The sequence below is a fragment of the Capsicum annuum genome, unplaced genomic scaffold (genome assembly GCF_002878395.1).
Source record: "Capsicum annuum cultivar UCD-10X-F1 unplaced genomic scaffold, UCD10Xv1.1 ctg83095, whole genome shotgun sequence".
Classification (NCBI taxonomy): Eukaryota; Viridiplantae; Streptophyta; class Magnoliopsida; order Solanales; family Solanaceae; genus Capsicum; species Capsicum annuum.
The window spans coordinates 29,392-51,919 of record NW_025893936.1 but is presented as its reverse complement, the minus strand read 5'-3'; the positions used below and the strand labels follow the sequence as shown (position 1 = coordinate 51,919).

General features: G+C 32.9%; 2 protein-coding genes across 6 annotated transcripts; both read left to right on the top strand.

Moving 5' to 3' along the window:
• The first annotated feature begins 1,573 nt into the window (after positions 1 to 1,573).
• LOC107840327 (methyl jasmonate esterase 1) lies at positions 1,574 to 16,173 on the top strand. Of its 5 annotated transcripts, none has more exons than XM_016684162.2 (5): positions 1,574 to 1,674; positions 1,749 to 1,966; positions 15,016 to 15,395; positions 15,466 to 15,597; positions 15,739 to 16,173. In XM_016684162.2, exons 2-5 carry the CDS (start codon positions 1,774 to 1,776, stop codon positions 16,021 to 16,023), a joined length of 990 nt encoding a protein of 329 aa, XP_016539648.1. In that variant the 5' UTR covers positions 1,574 to 1,674; positions 1,749 to 1,773; the 3' UTR covers positions 16,024 to 16,173. The 5 variants fall into 5 exon arrangements, 4 of the variants coding, with proteins under 4 accessions (XP_016539648.1, XP_016539647.1, XP_047261975.1 ...); XM_047406019.1 differs by lacking the exon at positions 1,574 to 1,674 and adding an exon at positions 8,597 to 8,959 and having other exon boundaries at positions 1,834 to 1,966; XM_016684161.2 differs by having other exon boundaries at positions 1,606 to 1,966.
• A 3,345-nt stretch (positions 16,174 to 19,518) lies between these two features.
• Positions 19,519 to 21,191, top strand: LOC124895586 (methyl jasmonate esterase 1-like). The gene is made up of 4 exons (XM_047406018.1): positions 19,519 to 19,757; positions 20,115 to 20,494; positions 20,563 to 20,694; positions 20,862 to 21,191. The coding sequence occupies exons 1-4, from the start codon at positions 19,619 to 19,621 to the stop codon at positions 21,144 to 21,146; spliced, it is 936 nt and encodes a 311-aa protein (XP_047261974.1). The 5' UTR covers positions 19,519 to 19,618; the 3' UTR covers positions 21,147 to 21,191.
• Positions 21,192 to 22,528: the final 1,337 nt, after the last annotated feature.

Genomic DNA, 22,528 nt, shown 5'->3' with positions numbered 1-22,528 from the left:
TCCTACAAACTCACTTTTTGAGCATAGGAGAATTTTTCTAGGTATATTATTGTTGTTGCATCACTTCAGTTTATACAAATATTTTTTCAGATATGAATTTTGGAAGAATTTTTCCTTTTCAAGAACTTACATATTCCTTGAATCACAAGATAAATAACAAGTGGTGCAGGCAGAAAATTGATTTTTCTATCACAAATATATTTTGTAACAATAAAGTCTAACGCCCAATCTTTCACATTATAGCCATAAAATTCACTTGTGAAAAGACCCCAATAGTTATAACATTCGCTTACTCAAGTATATTTTGCTTAGCATGATTGTCCTTTCTACAAATTTTTTCCTGTGTTGAGGGGTATTATGGCTTATTTTTTTACCCCACAAAAAACCTTTTTCTTTGTGAATATTTATTCTACGTTGAGGGGTATTATGGTGTATTTTTAGCTACATGATCTCTTGGTAGCTCAGCATTTCATATTTTCTCAGTTATAGAGCATGATCCTTGAGAAGTATATGTCATTGCATACACAATAATCACAACAATGTAATGTGCTCACTGATTTGTGTTTTTAGTTTCTGCACCTTATGTGCCCTTTTGCGTAAAAAAAGAAATTTATTTGCTTGAGTTCATTTTTCATGAAAATAAGTTATTGCTACTTAATATATACGTATTAAAATGTTCTTTCGGTTAATCTTTTAGGATGAGTTTTCCAAATTTGAAATTTTGGCATTTTTTCGAGTTAAAATATTTCCTACTCGGCAATTTTTTTTGAAGTGAAATGCATATTAAATACAACTAATTTTGGAAAAGTGGAGGTTATTTACAGTTGGATCAACTAGTTAATGGTCAAACTATACACAATCATTACATTGATTATTTACCTATATACAGCTATATATAAATATTATATTATAGTATATGTATATTCAATATAAGTATACACAAGTTGTACATATCTTTTTGGGATGTTTACATAACTGTACCAGTGACAAAAGTCTTCTAACAAAATGACCGCGTGCGTATTTTGTGTATCGATGTTATATAAATAGTTATATAATATATATCTGTGTATATATGAGATATAATTATGTAACACAAATGTATATGCAATCATAACCACTATTTATACAATAATTTTTACCTTGCAACAGTCTTCCTCAACAAGCTAATTTTTAGTCAGATAATTTTCGGTACAGTGAATCATCGAGCAGTATGAAGTTCGTAGACGTCTCTAGCTCATTAAATTTTTGGAATTTGTTTTTGATAATTCACTTTCTTATTAATCCACTTTTAGATAAAACAATAAAATAGGAGAAGTCACAATAAGATGTTAATTTTTCGTCCCTAGCACGTGTTGCAATGGTATTCTACGTGAAAGAATTTTGAAGCAATTCAAATACAAATTAAATTGAATTGTTACCTAAAATGAGGCCTACAAATATGGGAAGGATGTATTATAGCTAAACCATTTTTTTTACTATTATGAAGTAAAAGCCACAAAATGGGTGCAATAATAAGAAAGGACAAATTAAAGAATACTTTATATAAATTTGGAAAAAATGAACACGTCCAGTTTTACAAATTGATGATGAGCTAGCTATAAGATGCCTCATAATCCAATATTATTATTATCTCTCAACTAAAATTAGAGCACTCCACAAGCCATTACAATAAAGGTACAAATCCAATCTTTTAGCTCTTTCTTTCCCAAGTTTTGGTATAAACTTGTTCCCACTTCAATTTTTTGTAGAGGTTACGTTGGTGGTGGGACAACAATGACAACATTCTCTGCAGCAATAGTAAGTTCAGCAGCCATTGTAGGTACAAGGACGTCTGGCCAGATCAAAAGAACCAAAGTGAAGTACATGACTAGTGGATTGAACTCATTTGGAGGTCAAAAGGCAAATAACCATGTCGCCTCATTAGGCCTCCCCATGTTCTCACTGCAAACCCCATCACAAACCAAAGGTCGAGCTTTAATTTGCCCTCTCTTTTCAGATTTCTCAAAAAGAGTAATTCTTAACCTACTTCAACTCCAAGCGTCAAAAGTAATAAATACTACAACGCTCCAAATTGATTCTAATTCTCAAACATTGCCAATAAGTATTTAGATATCCGATCGATCGAGCGTATTTGTCAATTCCTATTTAGGACTCACAAGTTTGTTTACAAACCATCCACAAATGCCAATCAAAAGAAGTAGAAAAAATATATGAAGAAAAAACAATTTTCTAATACTTGTGCATGTTGCCATATATGCAGATGCTATCTTTCTAAATTTCTATTACCCACATAATTAATTAATTATTTGCTCATTTAATTATAATTGAATAAGTTAAATCTTAAATTTGTACAGGGAGGTACCTAGTAGGATTAAACTACTGACTAATAATTATTATATCCACAAATCACGTTGATGGAACGTGAAAACATAATTGTCTGCTCTCCATATTATAAAAGGGTCATCTCTCTGCCAAAATAAAAATAAGCTCCCTCATATATTATTTTGAAATGTAAGGATAAGAGAGAGAAAAATACTTTTGTGCTTCCGCTAAAACCATAGAGAATTCAGGTAAGTAATTCTTCACTGAATTACTGTAATTTGTTTATGTGAAAATCATTAAGTTCTACGTTCCTACATAATTGATAGGATTATTTATATTAGATTGTTTAAGTTATACAATCATGTTAAATCCTTACATGTGGTATCCGAGTAAGGTTTAAGAATAAGTGATTTTTCATCAAAAAAAATAATGTTTCTTCTAATTGTTTGAACCTTAATTATGTTTGTTAGGAATTTCACAATTACCAAAATAATGAAATTTTGATAAATTATGATTTATGTGTCTATGAAGAAACTAAATAGTGTATGTTTTAATCAAATCCTTATGTTTTAATTGTTTGTAGTAGTATGTTTATTGGAATTGAATTCATGGGAAAGCATAATTGCTAATACGGTGATAATAATTAAAATTTCGTGACGCATTGCATAATTTATGGGACTGAATATTGCAGTAAATTAAGGATGCTTAATTGTTGGCCTAGTGATGTTTCCATAGATTTAGGATATTATAAATTCATGGGATATATTATTAATTCTACTAAATTCCGGCTTACAGTGATGCATTGTTAATTACTTCCATAGATTTTAATTTACGGACTGCTCATTGTTAAATAAAATAAAGAATAACCTTTATTATGTTTGTTCTTTGTTATTTTAAATGTTACGGAAACAACTCTTTGTTGTTAGAATATTGTAGTATGCAATAATAAAATTTATTATTTTTTTTAATGTGACTTGAAATTATATATGTAAGATTCGTTAATCACCAAAGTGGTCGAATCTTTATGAAATTAATTCCAAAATAAAGATTAAATTAAAATTAATTATCCATTAATGTTGGTGCTTATAATTGATCTAATAATTATGGCTAAATTAAAATTTTGGTTATAAAATATTTGTGGATCACCTAAAGGTTGATTGTTTGTTCGTATGACCAATAAATATTAAGGAGATAATTTTGATGTGTCGTTAATTTTATTTATTTATTTATTTATTTATCCAAAGATAATAAATATTATTAATTGATGCATTAAATATTTTCGATTTGTGTTAAATATACTTTTAAGCATCATTATGTTTAAAGTTGTATTTTGATGTTTCGCCCAAAGGAGAACATCAATATACATTCAAGAAAGTAAATTATTTCTGAATTTGATAATGTGTTTAAACTAGTAACTCAAAGTATTAATAAATGAGCATGTTTTACTTGCAGCACTTGCCCTTCATTCGCACTCTGCCTCTGTTACAAATTTTAACAGACTTAACTTTTTAGATTGGAACGAACAAATCAAATTCCATCTTGGGGTTTTAGATCTTGATGTTGCACTTTACTCTGAGAAGCCAACGGTTATTACTGAAGCTAGCAGTGATGAAGAAAAGTCCTATTATAAGCATCGGGATCGATCTAACAGATTAGGCCTAATATTCATGCGAATGAATATTGCGGGCAACATTAAGACTACTCTTTCCAAAACTGAAAGTGCAAAAGAACTTCTAAAATTTGTGGAAGAGTCTTCCCAAACTGTCAATAAGTCCTTTGCTAGGACACTAATGGGTACTTTGACCACCATGAAGTTTGATGGTTCACGTACTATGATGAGCATGTCATTGAAATGACAAATATAGCAGCAAGACTTAAGTCTTTGGGAATGGAAGTGGAACAAAATTTCCTTGTGCAGTTCATCATCAACTCATTACCGTCTGAGTATGGTCTTTTCCAAATGAACTACAACACCATGAAAGACAAATGGAACGTGCATGAATTGCATGGTATGCTAGTTCAAGAGGAAACAAGACTGAAGAATCAAGGACCCCACTTCATTAACTTTGTAAATCATCAAGAAGTTGAAAATAAAGGAAAGAAACATGTTAAGGGACAACAGAAGCAACTTAATGTTAATGATTCATTATCTCAAGTACGTAAGAAAGGAAACAAGAATGAGAAGTGTCATTTCTGTGGAAAATCTGGACACTTTCAGAAAGATTGCCTGAAACGTAAGACATGGTTTGAGAAGAAAGGTAAGCTTTGTGCTTTTACATGTCTCAAATCAAATTTAACTGAAGTTCCTTATAATACTTGGTGGATTGACTCTGGTTGTACTGTTCATGTTTCTAATACTATGCAGGGATTCTTTACAATCCAAACCATAAACAAGAATGAAAAATTTGCTTACATGGGGAATAGAGTGAAGGCTCCAGTTGAAGCTATCAAGACTTATCGTCTGATTCTTGATACTGGACGTCACTTAGATTTAGTTGAAACTTATTATGTTCCTTCTCTTTCGAGAAATTTAGTTTCTTTGTCTAAGTTAGATAAGACTGGATATTCCTTTAATTTTGGTAATGGATGTTTTAGTTTGTTTAAACATAATTAGCTCATTGGTACTGGTACTCTTTGTGATAACTTATACAAACTGAATCTTGATAATCTTCTTGTCGAAACACTCTTAACTCTGCATCATAATGTTGGAACCAAACAAAGTTTGGTGAATGAACAATCTGCTTACTTGTGGTATAAATGTTTAGGTCACATATCTAAAGAAAGACTGGAAAGATTAGTTAAGAATGAAAATTTTCTAGATTTAGAGTTTTACTGACCTTAATATTTGTATAGATTGTATTAAAGGAAAACAAACAAAACACACAAAGAAAGGAGCCACTAGAAGCACACAACTTCTTGAAATTATACACACTGATATACGTGGTCCTTTTGATATTATATCTTTTAATAAAGAAAAATATTCTATCACTTTTATTGATGAATTTTCACGTTATGGATATATCTATTTGTTGCATGAAAAATTTCAACCGATTAATGCCTTAGAGGTATTTATTACTGAGGTTGAAAGATAATTAGATAGAAAGGTGAAACTAATCAGGTCTGATAGAGGCGGTGAATATTATGGAAGATATGATAAAAGTGGACAACACCCAGGTCCATTTACTAAATTCCTCGAAAAATATAGCATATGTGTTCAATACACAATGCCTAACACACCACAACAAAATGGTGTGGCAGAAAGGCGTAATTGTACATTAATGGATATGGTTAGGAGTATGTTAAGTAATTCATCGTTACCTCCTTCTTTATGGATGTATACTGCAATTTACTTGCTAAATAGGATTCCTAGTAAAGTAGTTTCAAAGACCCCTTTTGAATTATGGACTGGTAGGAAACCTAGTTTGAGGCACCTGCATGTTTGGAGTTTTCCGACAGAAGTTGGAGTATACAATCCATGAGAAAAGAAGCTGGATTCAAGAACAATCAGTGATTTCTTCATTGGTTATCCAGAAAAATCAAAGAGGTGTAGATTTTATTGTCCTAATCATAGTATGAGAATTGTTGAAACTGGAAATGCTAGGTTCATTGAGAATGGCGAAGTTAGTAGGAGTGAAGAAACACATAATGTGAAAATTAAAGAAGTTAGGGTACGAATTCCTCATTTGTTGTTCCTGAAGCTGTTGCATAACAAAGTAATCAATAAGAAAAACAAATTAATGCTCCTACTAATGAAGCCATAATTGATGAACCTATCGTAGATGAACCACAAGAAGTAAATCAAGAAGATCTCAAAGACAAAGAAAATCTGTTATTTCTGACGATTATTTGGTATATCTACGTAAGTAAGAAACTAACCTGGGAATTGATAATGATCCAGTTTCATTTTCACAAGCTGTTGAAAGTAACAATTCTGATAAATGGATAAATTTTATGAAAAATGAGTTAAAATCTATGGAACAGAATGAAGTTTGGGACCTTGTTGAATTACCCGAAGGTTGCAAAAGAGTTGAGTGTAAATGGGTCTTTAAGACCAAACGCGACTCAACTGGCAACATAGAACATCATAAGGCTAGACTTGTTACCAAAGGTTTCACTCAAAAGAATGACATTGACCATAAAGAGACATTTTCACCTATCTCTAAAAAAGATTCACTCAGAATTATAATGGCTTTGATAGCTCCTTATGACATAGCGCTACATCAAATAGATGTGAAAACAGTTTTTCTGAATGGAAATTTGGAGAAAAGAGTTTATATGAATCAACCTAAGGAATTTTCTATTAAAGAAAAGGAACACATAGTGTGTAAACTTAAGAAGTCAATATACAAACTTAAGCAAGCTTTTCGACAGTGGTATCTTAAGTTTAATGAAATGATTGTCACCTTTGGATTTAAAGAAAACACTGTTAATTGGTGTATATATCTGAAGGTCAGTGGGAGTAAGTTTATTATGTTAGTCTTGTATGTTGATGACATCTTGCTAGCTACTAATAATCTTGATTTATTGCATGATACCAAGAAATATCTCTCTAACAACTTTGAAATGAAAGATATGGGAGAGACATCCTATGTCATTGAAATAGAAATATTTTGAGATAGATCACAAAAATTGTGGGGATTGTCTCAGAAATCTATATTAATAAAGTATTAGAGGGATTTAGAATGGAAAAATGTTCATCAAGCCCCGTTTTGATTCAGAAAGGAGATAAGTTTAGTCTCAATAAATATCCAAAGAATGACTTGGAATGAAAGCATATGAAAGATATTCCTTATGTATGAATAGTTGGGAGTATTATGTATGCCCAAATATGTACAAGACCAGACATCAGTTTTGCTGTTGTAATGTTGGACCGATATCAGAGTAATCTTGGAATGGATCACTGGAAGGCTGCAAAGAAAGTGTTGTGATACTTACAAGGAACGAAAGATCATATGCTCACTTATAGAAGATCTGATCATCTAGATGTGGTTGAATATTTAGATTCAGATTATGCTGGTTGTGTGGATACAAGATAATCCACATTTGGATATTTGTTTCTGTTAGGTGGAGAAGCAATATCATAGAAGAGTGCGAAGCAGTCTGTTATAGTTGTATCCACTATGGAAGCTGAGTTTGTGGAATGCTTTGAGGCCACAGTCTAGGCTAATTGGTTGCGGAATTTTATTTTAGAACTTGAACTAGTCGACAATATAGCCAGACCGCTGAAAATTTATTGTAATAATACTGTCGTAGTTTTCTTCTCTAAAAATGATAAGTATTCGAAAGGTGCTAAGCATATGGAATTGAAATACTGTTTGGTTAAAGAAGAAGTCCAGAAACATAAAGTGTTAATTGAACATATTAGCACTAAGCTTATGATTGCTGATCTTTTGATGAAAGGATTACCGCCCAAAACATTTGTTGAACATGTTGAAAGGATGGGTTTTATCGATAACAATGAAAGATTTTATGTAAAGACTTTATTATATTTATGTAATTGACAGTTTTAGATCAAATTATATATGTTTCTGTTGTTACCTGTTTTCTCTTGTATACATAATATTGTGAATGATGATGACAGGTTCTGACTTAGATAAAGGATTCTAAGTATTATCGTTGGACTCATTATGTATTTGAAATGTTATGTTAGGTAATAGACTAATATTATAGTACATGGAAGGAATTATGTCAAGTAAAGTGATGTACAACCGCCATGACTCATTTTAGTTGATTTATTTAACGATGATAAATGATGTTGGATTTAACGTTAATTGTGCACATGATTAACGTCCATATTAAACCGCTAAATTAACATTGTGTGTGCCAAGTGGGAGAATGTAAATTTCTATGGCCCGCATAATTAATTTATTTGCTGGTTTAATAATAATTAAATAAGTTAAATCCTAAATTTGTATGGAAAAGTTACCTAGTAGGATTAAACTATTGACTAATCTGTTAGTAAGATAAGTACTGACTCCTAGTAGGATAATTACTGTCTGTTAGTGGATAACTGCTAGTAGGATAATTATTATATCCACAAATCACGTTGATGGAAGGTGAAAACATAACTGTCTGCTCTCCATATTATAAAACGGGTGCTCTCTCTGCCAAAAGAAGAATAAGCTCCATCATATATTATTCTGAAACGTAAGGTTAAGAGAGAGAAAGTTTATATAAAAATCATTAAGTTCTTCGTTCCTAAATAATTGATAGGACTATTTATATTAGATTGCTTAAGTTATAGAATCATGCTAAATCCTTACAATCTTGTCAGGCCCTAAAGCTAAGAAACAATTTGTGTTAATTCATACGGGAGGCCATGGAGCCTGGTGCTGGTATAAGATTGTAGAATTGATGAAATCTTCGGGGTATAACGTTACAGCTCTTGATATGGGTGCTTCAGGAACCAACGCAAAACAGACCCTCCAAGTCACACGTTCTTCTGATTACTTGAATCCGTGAATGGAGTTCACGGCTTCACTTCCTGCTGATGAAAAAATAGTTCTTGTCGGCCATAGCATTGGTGGACTTGGCATCTAAAGCCATGGAAACCTTCCCAGAAAAGATTCCAGTTGCTGTATTTCTCGCTGCTTTAATGCCTGGTCCAACTTTCAGTGCAAACACCATCTACACTGAGGTACCAATTTTTCATAATTGATTTGTTGTCTTACATGTTTGAAACTAAATATACTTCGTTATAGACATGTAATGCAGTAGTACCTGAACTTGATAATCGCGTTATATATGACAATGGACCTGAGAATCCTCCAACTACCCTCATCCTAGGTCCCAAGTTTTTAGCAACTAATCTTTACCAGCTGAGCCCAACTGAGGTAAGCAAATCATAAATGAAATAACAGATTTTAATAGTTTATCAAAATTACAAATCTATTGATCAAGTACTTAATCGCAGCATCACTTTAATTTCTTTTTTGGTGTTAGGATTTGACAATGGCTACTAAATTGGTAAGGCCACTATATTTGTATCCTGCGGAAGGGATTTCTAAGAAGCTTGTTAAAATTGGTCTCACACCCCAAAAGCTAGTTTAAGAGGAGGAGAATTGCCCAAACCTTATAAGGAGACCACCCATCTCATTAACCACCAATGTAGGACTTTCTTCTAACATCCCCCCTCACGCCCAGACCTCAACTGGGCGTGGAAAAATCTCTCCCGAATATCAATTCGGAGGCCTAACATTGGGTGAGATGGGTTAGGCTCTAATATCATGTTAAAATTGGTCTTGGGCCTAACTCACACCCCAAAAGCTAGCTCTTGGGGTGTGAGTTAGGCCCAAGACCAATTTTAACATGGTATCAAAGCGAGGCCCATTCTCACCCAATGTTGGGCCCCCGAATTGAGATGTCGGGGAGATTTTTCACGCCCAGTTGAGGTCTGGTCCTCAGTTGAGGTCTGGGCGTGGGTGGGGTGTTAAAAAGATTAAAAAGAAAGTCCCATATTGGTGGTTAATGAGATGAGTGGTCTCTTTATAAGATTTGTCTTGAGCCTAACTCATACCCCAAAAGTTAGCTCAAGGGGAGGAGGATTGCCCAAGCCTTATAAGGAGACCACCCATCTCATTAACCACCAATGTCTGACTTTCTGGAGGCCCAACATTGGGTGAGTGGGTCTTGCTTTGATACCATATTAAAATTGGTCTTGGACCTAACTCACACCCCAAAAGCTAGCTCATGAGGAGGAGGATTGCCCAAGCCTTATAAAGAGACCTCCCATCTCATTAACCACCAATGTCTGACTTTCTGGAGGCCCAACATTGGGTGAGTGGGTCTGGCTTTGATACCATGTTAAAATTGGTCTTGGACCTAACTCACACCCCAAAAGCTAGCTCATGAGGAGGAGGATTGCCCAAGCCATATAAGGAGACCAAGGACCCTTTCCTCTTCCGATGTGGCATACTTAACACTCGCCCGCACGCCCAGGCTAACTGTAGCATGGACAACACACAGAGGCTAACTGGAGCGTGGACAATATATATGGGGGCCCAACATCGGTGAACAAATATTTGGAATGGGCCTGACTCTGATACCATGTTAAAATTGGTCTTGGGACTAACTCACACCCCAAAAGCTAGCTCAAGAGGAGGAGGATTGTCCAAGTCTTATAAGGAGACCACCCATCACATTAACCACCAATGTGGGACTTTCTTCTCTTTCTTCTAACAGAGCTGGTTCTTTTGAGAAAAAGGTACAGATCAGTTAGGCGAGTGTACATTATTGCTGTGGAAAGTAAAGGTTTGACGAAAGAATTTCAACGATGGATGATTGAAAATAATCCACCGGATGAAGTGGAAGAGATCTCAGGATCTGATCACATGGTCATGATGTCTAAACCCGAGCAACTTTTGACTACCCTTCTGCGCATTGCCAATTCATATATTTGATGCATTTCTATGTCAATCTCAATTTTTTCTTACATAGAAGTCCTAGTTAATTTGATATTCCAATCATTTTTTCAATTGTTATATCCTTTTGTTGTAATTTCAATGTTTGGAAGCCACATCAATAAATATTTTATTTCCTTGCTTCTGTATCATCCAATTGTTAAACCTATATTTTGAGTCATAAAGATTTTCTGTGAACAAAAAGCTCCATTTTTACAAAATACGTAATCTCTTATTTCTTTCAATCAGATTGACCATATGATGAAAGGTGTCCGTATAGGACCATAGTTATCCTTTTAACTTTTCGATGTCATTTTTCAAACTTTAACTTCAACTTCAAATATCACTAAATCATATGTTGTGGCATATCTTCATAAACTAAAGGATGGTCAGTTTAACAACGAAGACCCTTCATTGACAAATTATAAATTGATCACCCTTTGCTTGAAATTGCGTAAAAATTGATATTTGCTTGTATAGATCAACTATTGGAAATCTTAGGAAAAATATTTAAACATTGTCCTTAAGAATATTTTATCATGAATGTGTATTCCTCAAAATTAAACTCAAATCTCTTTTATTCTTCTCTACACATCAAAAGAACAGGACAAGAATTAATCTATATATATAAAGGAGGATTACAGATAAGGTGATGTGTCTACACATCAAAAGAACAGGACAAGAATTAATCTATATATAGAGGAGGATACAGATAAAGTGATGTGATACCTCTCTATGGCCTCTATTCATATTTATCCTCTTTTTTTTCTTTTTGAATTTTTTCCTCCATTCTTTTCCTTGAATAATTTGTTTAATAATTAAAAAAAAATCAATTGGATTTATTATATATAATTATATTTTATGAGTTACAAAAAAATTCATTCATGTTCACTGCGTCCCTTCTTATGATGAACTAAAATTTACTGCGATCGAAAGATAATATTCAAACAGTTAAAATAACATGAAGACGCTACTGCAAAAAATATGATGTACTCCCTCCATTCAATTTTACATGTTCACTATATTAATTTTTTTTTTTTATTTTTACTTGTCAATTTTTGCATATTAAGAGCAAAATATATAATTTTTCATGTGTTATCCTTAACATTAATTACTAATTCTCTAAATTATTTTCTTAGACCTAAGACTATGCATCAATTAATATGAGTGTTGAACAAAATATTCATATTAAACGTTATCTTTTAAGAGGCATGACAAATTCAAAGTGGACAAGTAAAAGCAAATTATAATATGATATATGTGAAGGGCCTAGATATATAGTGTTAGCATGTCACGTTTAAAATAAGAAAAATGTAGGACACTGTCGAACATTATTGTGACTCGAACTTTTTATATGGAGAGTCAGATAATTGTTGAAGGAGAGAGACAAAACAGAGGGATCGACCAAATCAAATTAAATTAAGTATATGAGTCCAATGTAGAATTCCTAGGAGAAATTGATGAATGATGAAATCATGGTGGTTAACGGGAAGATGGTCTCTCTATATATACTTCCTCTGTTTGGTTTTACTTGATAAATGTGATATTGGACAATTCTCTCATTTTGAGCTAGTACATAGATGAAGAGAACTCACATCAAACCAACATGAATTGTGGTGTAGTGGTGGGACTATTTCATCCTTAATCAGAGGTCTCGGGTTCGAACCCTGGATATAGAGAAAATCCTGTTGGAAGCGCCACCCTAGGCCCTGCAGTGTGCGATTCAGATTGGTTGGAGCTCCAATGTAGGTATTGGACACTAGGGTGGGATTAAAAAAAAAACTCACATGAACATAACTAAGTTTCATTAGCCTTTTTAGACTGTTTCAAGGATGGATATAGAGATGGTATAAGTGAGAAGATCGGTCCTCAGATATTTTCTCTTTCGATTTTCTTGCGAAGGCTTCGACTTCTCATGCAAATCTATCAATGCGGAGAACACTACATTAGCAAAGTAGATGCAGAAAGACCATAGATTCAATTCATTTCTTCTTTTTCTTTGTTAGTTCACAACATTTGGTGAACTGGATTCTGAACTTGAGTTTCGCCCATACTATTACCACAACCACCACTCCCATTACATGAGTTTTCATTAACCAACGTCCACAATAAACACACCGTAGGAACCACGCTCGAGAAATCAATTGCAAACTCATTTATTAACACATAAAATAATCATTAGCTGCAACATTCTCTTTCTGTATTAAATGTTGAAGAATCAATATCTTCCAAAACTCAAAGCAGAGAAGATTGAAGAGTGAGAAGAAAGAGCATAGGCAGATTTAACTTCTAAAGAGAAAATAACATGGTAGCAACTCATCTTAGTGAACTGTGTATTATGGCTTTGGTGAACGTGGAAATTGAAAATTCAACACCACAAAGAATTTACGCCACCTCCCATTAACTTAAACTACAAAGTGGTGCTTTTGGACGTCTCTATCACCTTTCTGTAAAAGGTATTACAGTATAAGTATTTAGAATTAGAATCTATATTAAGGATGAAGGGTAATTTTTTTTTAAGGTATTTTGGTAATCTAACTTTCAACTACGGGGCTTCCCACTTATAAAATAAGTTTGTGCAAGTGGTGATCTAATTTTAGAAATGAGGGACAACGACATTGGAGGTCTTCCTATTGTTCAAGGACTAAAAAAGAGGATTGTTGTCAATGTAAGAATAATACAAATCAGATTCTTGCGACTCTTCTCCAAGAACATGAATGGATGACTCTTTCCATTACATTCAACTCAATACATGATAATAAGTGAAAAGTATACAAAATACAAATGACATTTGATTTAAGCACCAAAAGTTGCTTCTTGTTACTAAAAATCACATGTCAATAAGATTATGATGTTTCAAACTTCAATGTTAATATCAACCTAAAGTGCAAAGATCGTGTATTTGTAGGATAGAATGAACCTACCTATACATAGTGAGGACATCCATTGTCTTGGACCCAAACCCACACCGTCCTATAATTATATAGTCCAGCTGAGACAATTCTGTCGGGTGGCAAGTTAGCGAAATGACGGTACCAAAATTCTGTGGGGTGGCAAGTTAGCGAAATGACGGTACCAAAATTCTGTGGGGTGGCAAGTTAGCGAAATGACGGTACCAAAATTCCGTGGGGTGACAATTCTCCAAAAATTCGTTACTTTTGAAGAATCCAACATGCTTAGTTGTGAAACTTTTGAAGAGTCCGAGTAGCATAGATGTAATGAACTTCAGTTATGAAAATTGAAGTGAAGTCTCAAGAAACTTTCATAATCAGTTCCCAAATTGTCAGAAGCACAAATCTGTTCTATCAATTTGAGAAATGCTCCAGGCAAATACATTTGAGAATGGATTAAAGCAAAAGGATAAATGAAGACAATTTTAGTAGATATATATTTACCAGTTATCTTTTTAAAGCAAAAGAAGAGATCCAGGAAACGAAAGATTCACGAAAGAACACCACCGCAGTTAATTTGTATAGCACACGTTCCAAAATATGCTAAAGGTGGAGCGGAAAAGTTTCGTTTCTATCTCTGCTTTGACTCATGTACCTATTGCAGATATTTTCATAGCAAATATTGATTTCTAAGCAGCGTTTGTTTGATTTTTGTTTCTCGGTTGATTTATGAATCTGATATTTTCCCCATTTCGTCTGATTTGGGCACTGCCATCCGTTTCTTGTTTTTAAGGAGATTAAACAGGTGACATTGTTGAGAACCTGATTGTTGAAGGACGCGTCTGAATACTTTGGTTGGTGTCGATTAGTGTTTGCAGCATTCATATGTGTAGGGTTGTTGTAATTAATAAAATTTGATCTAAATTAAAAGGAATGAGTTGGGGGTAAATTAGTAGTTTCACTTTAGGTTTTTTGAGTTGGTGCTTTTAAGGCAGTATATAATATAAAAGAAACTATATCCCAAAATATACATGTTCAAAATATTTTTCTTAGCAAAAACATCCTCACAAAAATATGTACGTACACGTAAGTCTCGGGGTGGGGGTGGGGGTGGGTGGGTAGTAGGCACAAATTAAAGAATTATAGATCTTAAAAGAAAAGAAATTAAAGGACAAATTAAAGAATTCTTTATGTAAATTTGTACAAAAGGAACATGGCCAGTTTTACAAGTTGATGATGAGCTATATAAGATGCCTCATGATCCAATATTATTATCTCTCAACTAAAATTAGAGCACTCCATAAGCCATCACAATAAGGTACAAATCCAATCTTTTAGCTCTTCTTTCCCACGATTCTAACAAGTCTAGTAGTTCTAATACTTGTGTTGCCATATATATGCAGATTCTATCTTGTCAGGACCTAAAGCTATGAAGCACTTTGTGCTAATTCATACTGGATGCCACGGAGCCTGGTGTTGGTATAAGATAGTAGAGTTGATGAAATCTTCAGGGCATAATGTCACAGCTCTTGATTTGGGTGCTTCAGGAACCAACGCAAAACAGGCCCTCGACGTCGCAAGTTTTTCTGATTACTTGAGTCCGTTAATGGAGTTCATGGCTTCACTTCCTGCTGATGAAAAAATAGTTCTTGTAGGCCATAGCTTTGCTGGACTCAGCATCTCTAAAGCCATGGAAACCTTTCCAGAAAAGATTTCAGCTGCTGCATTTGTTGCTGCTTTAATGCCTGGTCCAACTTTCAGTGCAGCCAACGTTTACACTGAGGTACCAATTTTTTATATTCCCAATTTTTTATACTCTTTACATGTTTGAAACTAAATATACTTCCTTATAGACATGTGGTGCAGTAATACCTGAACTTGATAATCGTGTTACGTACGACAATGGACCTGAGAATCCTCCAACCACCCTCGTCCTGGGTCCCAAGTTCTTGGCAACTAATCTTTACCAGCTGAGCCCAATTGAGGTAAGCAAATCAGAATCGTCCTAAAGTCAGGGGTGGATTTAGGAGGGGCGAGGGTGTTCATCAGAATCCCTCGACAATATATATATTTGACAACTTGGAAATGATTTAAATTAGTACTTTTTTTTCCTTCCTTGGTGTTAGGATTTGACAATGGCCACTAAACTGGTAAGGCCACTATATTTGTATCCTGCGGAAGAGATTTCTAAGGAGATGGTTCTTTCAAGAAAAAAGTACGGATCAGTTAGGCGGGTGTACATTATTGCTGCGGAAAGTAAAGGTTTGACGAAAGAATTTCAACGATGGATGATTGAAAATAATCCACCTGATGAAGTGGAAGAGATCTCAGGATCTGATCACATGGTCATGATGTCTAAACCCGAACAACTTTTTACTACCCTTCTGCGCATTGCCAATTCATATATTTGACGCGCGCATTTATAGGGTGATTTCAGTTCTTCCATGGAAGTCCTGCTTAGTTTGATATTTCAATCATTTTATTCAATTGTTATTTTCTTTTGTTGTAATTTAAGTGTTTGGAATTTAACATCAATAAGTGATTTTATTTTCTGTATTTAATTTGATCCATACAATTTTTCAAGAATGTTTTAAGTTTGGACGAAAATTTATTTTAGGTAATTTAAAGTTTGGAACTTTTGAAGTTATAATTCAAGAATGTAACTATTTTAGAAACTAAATTTAACGATTAAATAAAATCTGAGGCACTGTCACAATTTTACTACAAAGTTACTTCCTTTAACATTCATATGGTCATTTGAATATGTGATCTGCAACTCATGACATCTACCGACTGAATCAGTGTACATAATACTTTCTTTTTATATAATAAAAAGAGTAAAAATTAACTTTTTAAGTTGGTTGATGTCAATTCCTTGAGTTTGTTTGTTTAATTTCATTTTTAATTTCTCTTGAACGTCATAGTGGGGTGCCAATTAAAGGATGAAGCATTAATTATATTATAGTAATTTCTTACATTAATAAAGATTCTAGAGATCAAATGAAGTGTTAAAAAATTGCATGCGTCAAAGCACTTGCAACATGTGAAGACGACATAATTAATATTATATCCAGAACGAAAATGCCTCTTCACCAAAGAATAACTTAAACAATGACAACATGTGTTATATTCAGTTCAAAAATTGAACCTCGAATTAGGTAAAGATTAATCACTATGCTTGTCCACTGGCTAACTTGATCAATGAGAATCTTCTACTAATTAATCAAATAATCAGAGGCATGATGCACGCTAGTTTCTAGTTTCAATGATTATCATAAAAATATAAAGATGAAACTCATCAAATTTAAATTTTGGTCCTCGCTAATTCATGATATTTCATACATTGGCCTAAAATACAAACTAATAAATAATACGAAAAAAGGGTTTAAAATATTCTTCACCTATTGGAAATGGTATAAAAATGTATTCATCCACCTTTGAGCTCTATATAATGTCCTTCACATCCATCTTTGGATCCAAATGCCCTTATATTTAACAACCCCAATATTTAATTAAAAATTAATTCATTAGTAATGTGTCCACTTATTAAAAAAATAAGTAAAAAGCCCGCACAAAAGCTAATAGGTCCATCCTGATTATCTTAAAGTTCTAGTAAGCTTCGGCAAACTTAATAATATTTTTGGAGTTGACCTATTTAGATAATTTTTTTTCCCATTCTATTCCTACTAAGTGATTGACGCTCACCCAAGATTCTAAAATTGGGCCAAACAAGTAGCTTTCGAGAATGATCAATGTCTGTAAATTGTTGGCGGTACCATGCTTGGAGGAAAATTTTCAATTAATTTATTGGTATTTGTATCAAGAATCTTTAATTTAGGAGGCAGATTTTCAGTTAATTTATTGGTACATTGACTAAAAATATGTACCAAACAAGTTGCTAATAATACACAAGATTAATGCATACATTATTTTTGTAATACACTCTACCAAACGGCCCCTTACTGTTTTTGCCTAAGTCCATTGAAATATTTCTAGTGAAATTGTTTTACCATAGCTGCAATGCTTCCAGTTTCATAGGCCTCAAAACTAAATTCCTCATCCTAGAATATAAATCACATAAAGCTAATTACACACAATCTATTAAAGATCGAGAACTTCCTTAGTCAAGTTTGAGATCCTTTTTTTCGCACATTCAGAGAAATTGAATATAATTCATAGAACCTAAATTTTCACGAAATCAAGAAACAATTAGACAAAAAGAACTAAAGTAATAATATTCAAGCATATTGGTGTATATTTTTCACTTCAAGATCTGAAATCAGATTCAAATCCGAAATCATATAGAAAAATGTAACATACAAAAAATGTTCATGTGTAATTTTTAATAAATATATATTAATCAGGAATAAGTATAACAATTGTTCACCAGATCAAACATGAAAACAATGAAAAAAATAATAAATAAAAAATAGGTTATTTAATATTTTAATTAATTAAATGGGACCAATTAAGAATTGACATGTTACTAATTAAATCTTTTTTTTAATTTAATATTGAAATTGTTTAATATAAGGGTATTTTGGAGCCTAAAAGTGGATGTAAAGGGCATTTTGGAGCTCAGATGGGGATTTAAAGGACATTATAAAGTCCAAAAGTGGATGAATGATATTTTTCTACCATTTTCAATAGGTGTAAAGAATAATTTCATTATTAACTAGTAATGTATATGTAGACCAACACTGATGTGTATATGACGACTAATTTTTATAATAAAAAAGCACTTTTTTTTTCCCTTGTAGCACTACGTACGTTGATTTAATACAAATCGTTATTTTATTGTCAATATTGGATAGGGTTGTGCTCGAAACAACACCTATATTATTTGAGAGAAAATAATTAAAACAATTAACAACCGGTTGTTCCTTTCCATTATTGCTAATCATATTATTTAAAAAGAATATAATCCCCTCTTGGGGTTTCCAAAAGTCATATTAGCTACATTTTTTAAAATGTTCTACAAATCATGAACGTATCTTATACTTTATAACAAATTTTAAAATATAGTTTCGAAAATATTTTATTAATGAAGATAATTAAGATATTTTTACGTATATAGACAATATATAGAGAATTATAAGAGAGACGTAAAATTTAAACATACACGCGCACATGCACATGCACACACATACATCATTAAATACTTTCTCTAATACATATAGTATAAAATAATAATCACAAAAACAATATTCTAGAGAATGGAAACATATGAGGAATAATTGTTCAGGCAATCATAGAGTAATATGAGCACAGAGAAGCAACGAGCTTGTTTTCGTACAGAAAATATTTTCTAAAAAATTTTAAACCAAACGACCACACTCATAGAATTAACAAAAAAGGAAGTGGTGCTGACAGAGTACTAAACAAAGAAGGCATCGTCCAAATGATGCGCATCAAGTTTGTTAGAAACCAGTTCTAGAGAAAGACAACATACATACATGCAGTAGTTTAATCGTCCAAAATGGGACTGCATAACAAAAGGAGATGCTGCTACACATGGATTCACAGAGGAGGGGTTCAAAGTAGCTCTTTTGGACATAGAGGGGAATAAGTCTTTTAACTTACCTCCATGGCAACAATTAGATAAGAGGATGAATGCTACAAATTTGGCATCACCTTTTACTTTTTTCTTCGTGGATATGGATGTTCGCTCTCACCCTTTTCCTAATATTCAACTATTAATTTGATCTATGATTCTAGATGACTCTATTTTTTTGAAATATTTTTAAAGTACTTTTTGAAGATATGGGCCGCCAATTTCTTGGCTGTTTTACAAATTGATGAGCTATAAGATGCCTCATGAATGATCCAATATTCACCCAACCAATAATTTGACCAACTAATTAGAGCACTCCACAAGCCATGAAAACAGGTAAAAGTCCAATCTTTTAGCACCAATATTTTGTATTATAAACGGTTTCAACTTCAATCTTTTGTATAGGTTGTTCTGCAGCAATAGTGAGTTCACCAGCCATTGTAGGTACAAGGATGTCTTCCCAAATCAAGAGAACCAAATTGAAGTACATTAGTGGATTGAACTCATTTGGAGGTCAAAAGACAAATAACCATGTTGCCTCATTAGGCCTTCCTATGTGCTCATTGAAAACACCATCACATGAAGCCAAAGGTGGAGCTTTGTCCTCTAACTACAATGCTGCTCCCTTGAGATTTTCAAATCAGGTTTCTAGAGAAAAGCTCCTTAAAAAGTGTAATCCTTAACTTATTGATCATCAACTCCAAGCTTCAAAAAATAATACTACACAATGATCCAAATTGATTAATATGCTCAAATATTTCCAACAATTAGATATTCCAAATAAATCAAAACATGTCCAAACATTCTTGTCAATTCCCCCTTAGGACTCACAAGTTGGTTGCACTTTGAACAATTGTCAATCAAAAGAAGGAAAAAAAAAAAAATCTGTGGACAAAAGCAAGTTTCTAACAAGTCAATTAGTTCTAATACTTGTGTTGCAATATGCAGATGTTATCTTGTCAGGCCCTAAAGCTAACAAGCACTTTGTGCTAGTTCATACGGGATGTCATGGATCCTGGTCATGGTATAAGATTATAGAATTGGTGAAATCTTCAGGGAATTACGTCACAGCTCTCGACTTGGGTGCATCAGGAACCAATGCGAAACAGGCTCTAGAAATCCCAACTTTTTCTGATTATGTCAGTCCGTTAATGAAGTTCATGGCTTCACTTCCTGCAGATAAAAAAGTAGTTCTTGTAGGCCATAGCTTTGGTGGACTCGCCATTTCTAAAGCCATGGAAACCTTCCCAGAAAAGATTTCAGCTGCTGTATTTGTCACTGCTCTTATGCCTAGTCCACCTCTCAATGCAACCATTGTCTACACTGAGGTACCAATATGATTTTTTATCTTTATTTAAACCCTTACATGTTTGAAAGTAAATATACTTCGTTATAGTCATGTGATGCAGTATTACCTGAACTGGATAACCGCGTTACATATGACAATGGACCTGAGAATCCTCCAACCACCCTCGTCCTAGGTCCAAAGTTCATGGCAACTAATCTTTACCACCTGAGTCCAATTAAGGTAAGCAAATCATCGCAAAAATGTGTACTGCAGTTAAAATAGCCAATAAATTCTGTTACTATGGTCATGAGAATGACCTTAAATGACTTCTTTCGTCAAAAATATCAGTATATATATATGCATCAGTATAATTTTAGTCAACTATTTTTTTCCTTTCTCGGTGTTAGGATTTGACGATGGCCACTAAACTAGTATGTCCACTATATTTATATCCCGTGGAAGATATTTCCAAGGAGATAGTTCTTTCAAAAAAAAGGTATGGATCAATTAGGCGAGTGTTCATTGTTGCTGCGGAAAGTAAAGCTTTCAAGAAAGAATTTCAACGATGGATGATCGAAAATAATCCACCAGATGAAGTGGAAGAGATCTCAGGATCTGATCACATGGTCATGATGTCTCGACCGCAACAACTTTTTAATTCCCTTCTGCGCATTGCCAATTCATATGTTTGATTCATTATATGATGATTTCAGTTTTTCCATAGAAGTCCTACTTAATTCGACACTTCAATCATTTTATTCAATTGTTATTTTCTTTTATTGTAATTTAAGTGTTTGGAATTGACGTGAATAAATGATTCTATTTTCTTGCTTCTGATTCATCGTCCAATTGTTAGAACCGTATTTTGATTCATATAGATTTTCTATTAAAAAAAGCTACATATTTTACACAACATTATCGATCAATTTCTTAAAATCAGATTGTCTATAACATAAAATAATCTGTATTACACCAAAGATTTTTGCACGTGAATTCAAGATTTGAAACTTTTGAGGTTATAATTCAAGAATGTAACTATTTCACCTATTAAAATTTTAAAATAAAATAATTCGAAGATATTCTTATAATTTATTACAAAATTACTTCCTTTAACACTCATATGATCATTTGGAAATGCGACCTGCAACTTATGACATCTACAGACTATTGTTCTAGGACGTAGTTGATAATACTAGTACTATAAAAGTAAGAGATTTAACATATATAAAATTTCCTTGCTTTTTTTTTTAATATATAATTTCTCTTGAACATCCTAATTAGCAATATATCCAGAACAATGTGCCTTTCCACCAAAATGACCAAATAATAACTTAAACAATGCTAACATGTGCTTTGTTCTCTTCTAAAACTAAAAGCTTAGATTATTCAGTAAGCTCAATCAAATATTGTCCTAAAACACATGCTAATTATCAAACTAGACCAATGATGATGTGTATACAGCTAATTTTTATAATTAAAAAACACCTTCTTTTTAAAATAAAAAAATAAAAAAAATTGACCTGATAATGCTACACGTTGGTTTAATCTATCGTTATTTTATATTGCTATCACTATATATATATATATATATATAAAAGCTGGGTCCTTGATACTCCTCCTATATTATTTGGGAGAGAACTAATAAAAATGAAAAACAAGAGTTGTTTCTTGCCATTATTGCTATTTGTACTTTTTTTAAAAAAAAATATAATCTCCTCTTGGGGGTTTCCAAACGCCATAATTAGCTAAGATTTCTATGTTCTACAAATCATGAACGTATCTTATATTTTATGATAAATTCTTAAAAGATGATATTTGCTTCATTTCCTCTGCGAAATTGTTATGAATTAATCGTACGTAAATAATTTTAGTGAATATGAGAAGCCTATGAAATTCTACGTTATCTTTATTTAAACTCTTAAATGTTTGGAACTAAATATACAAAAATTACATATCTATTCAAGTACGTACTTAATCGCAAAATCAACTTGGAACGGATATAAATTATTTCCTTTCTTGGTGTTGGGATTTGACGATGGCCACTAAACTAGTAACGCCATCCTACGGAGATAGT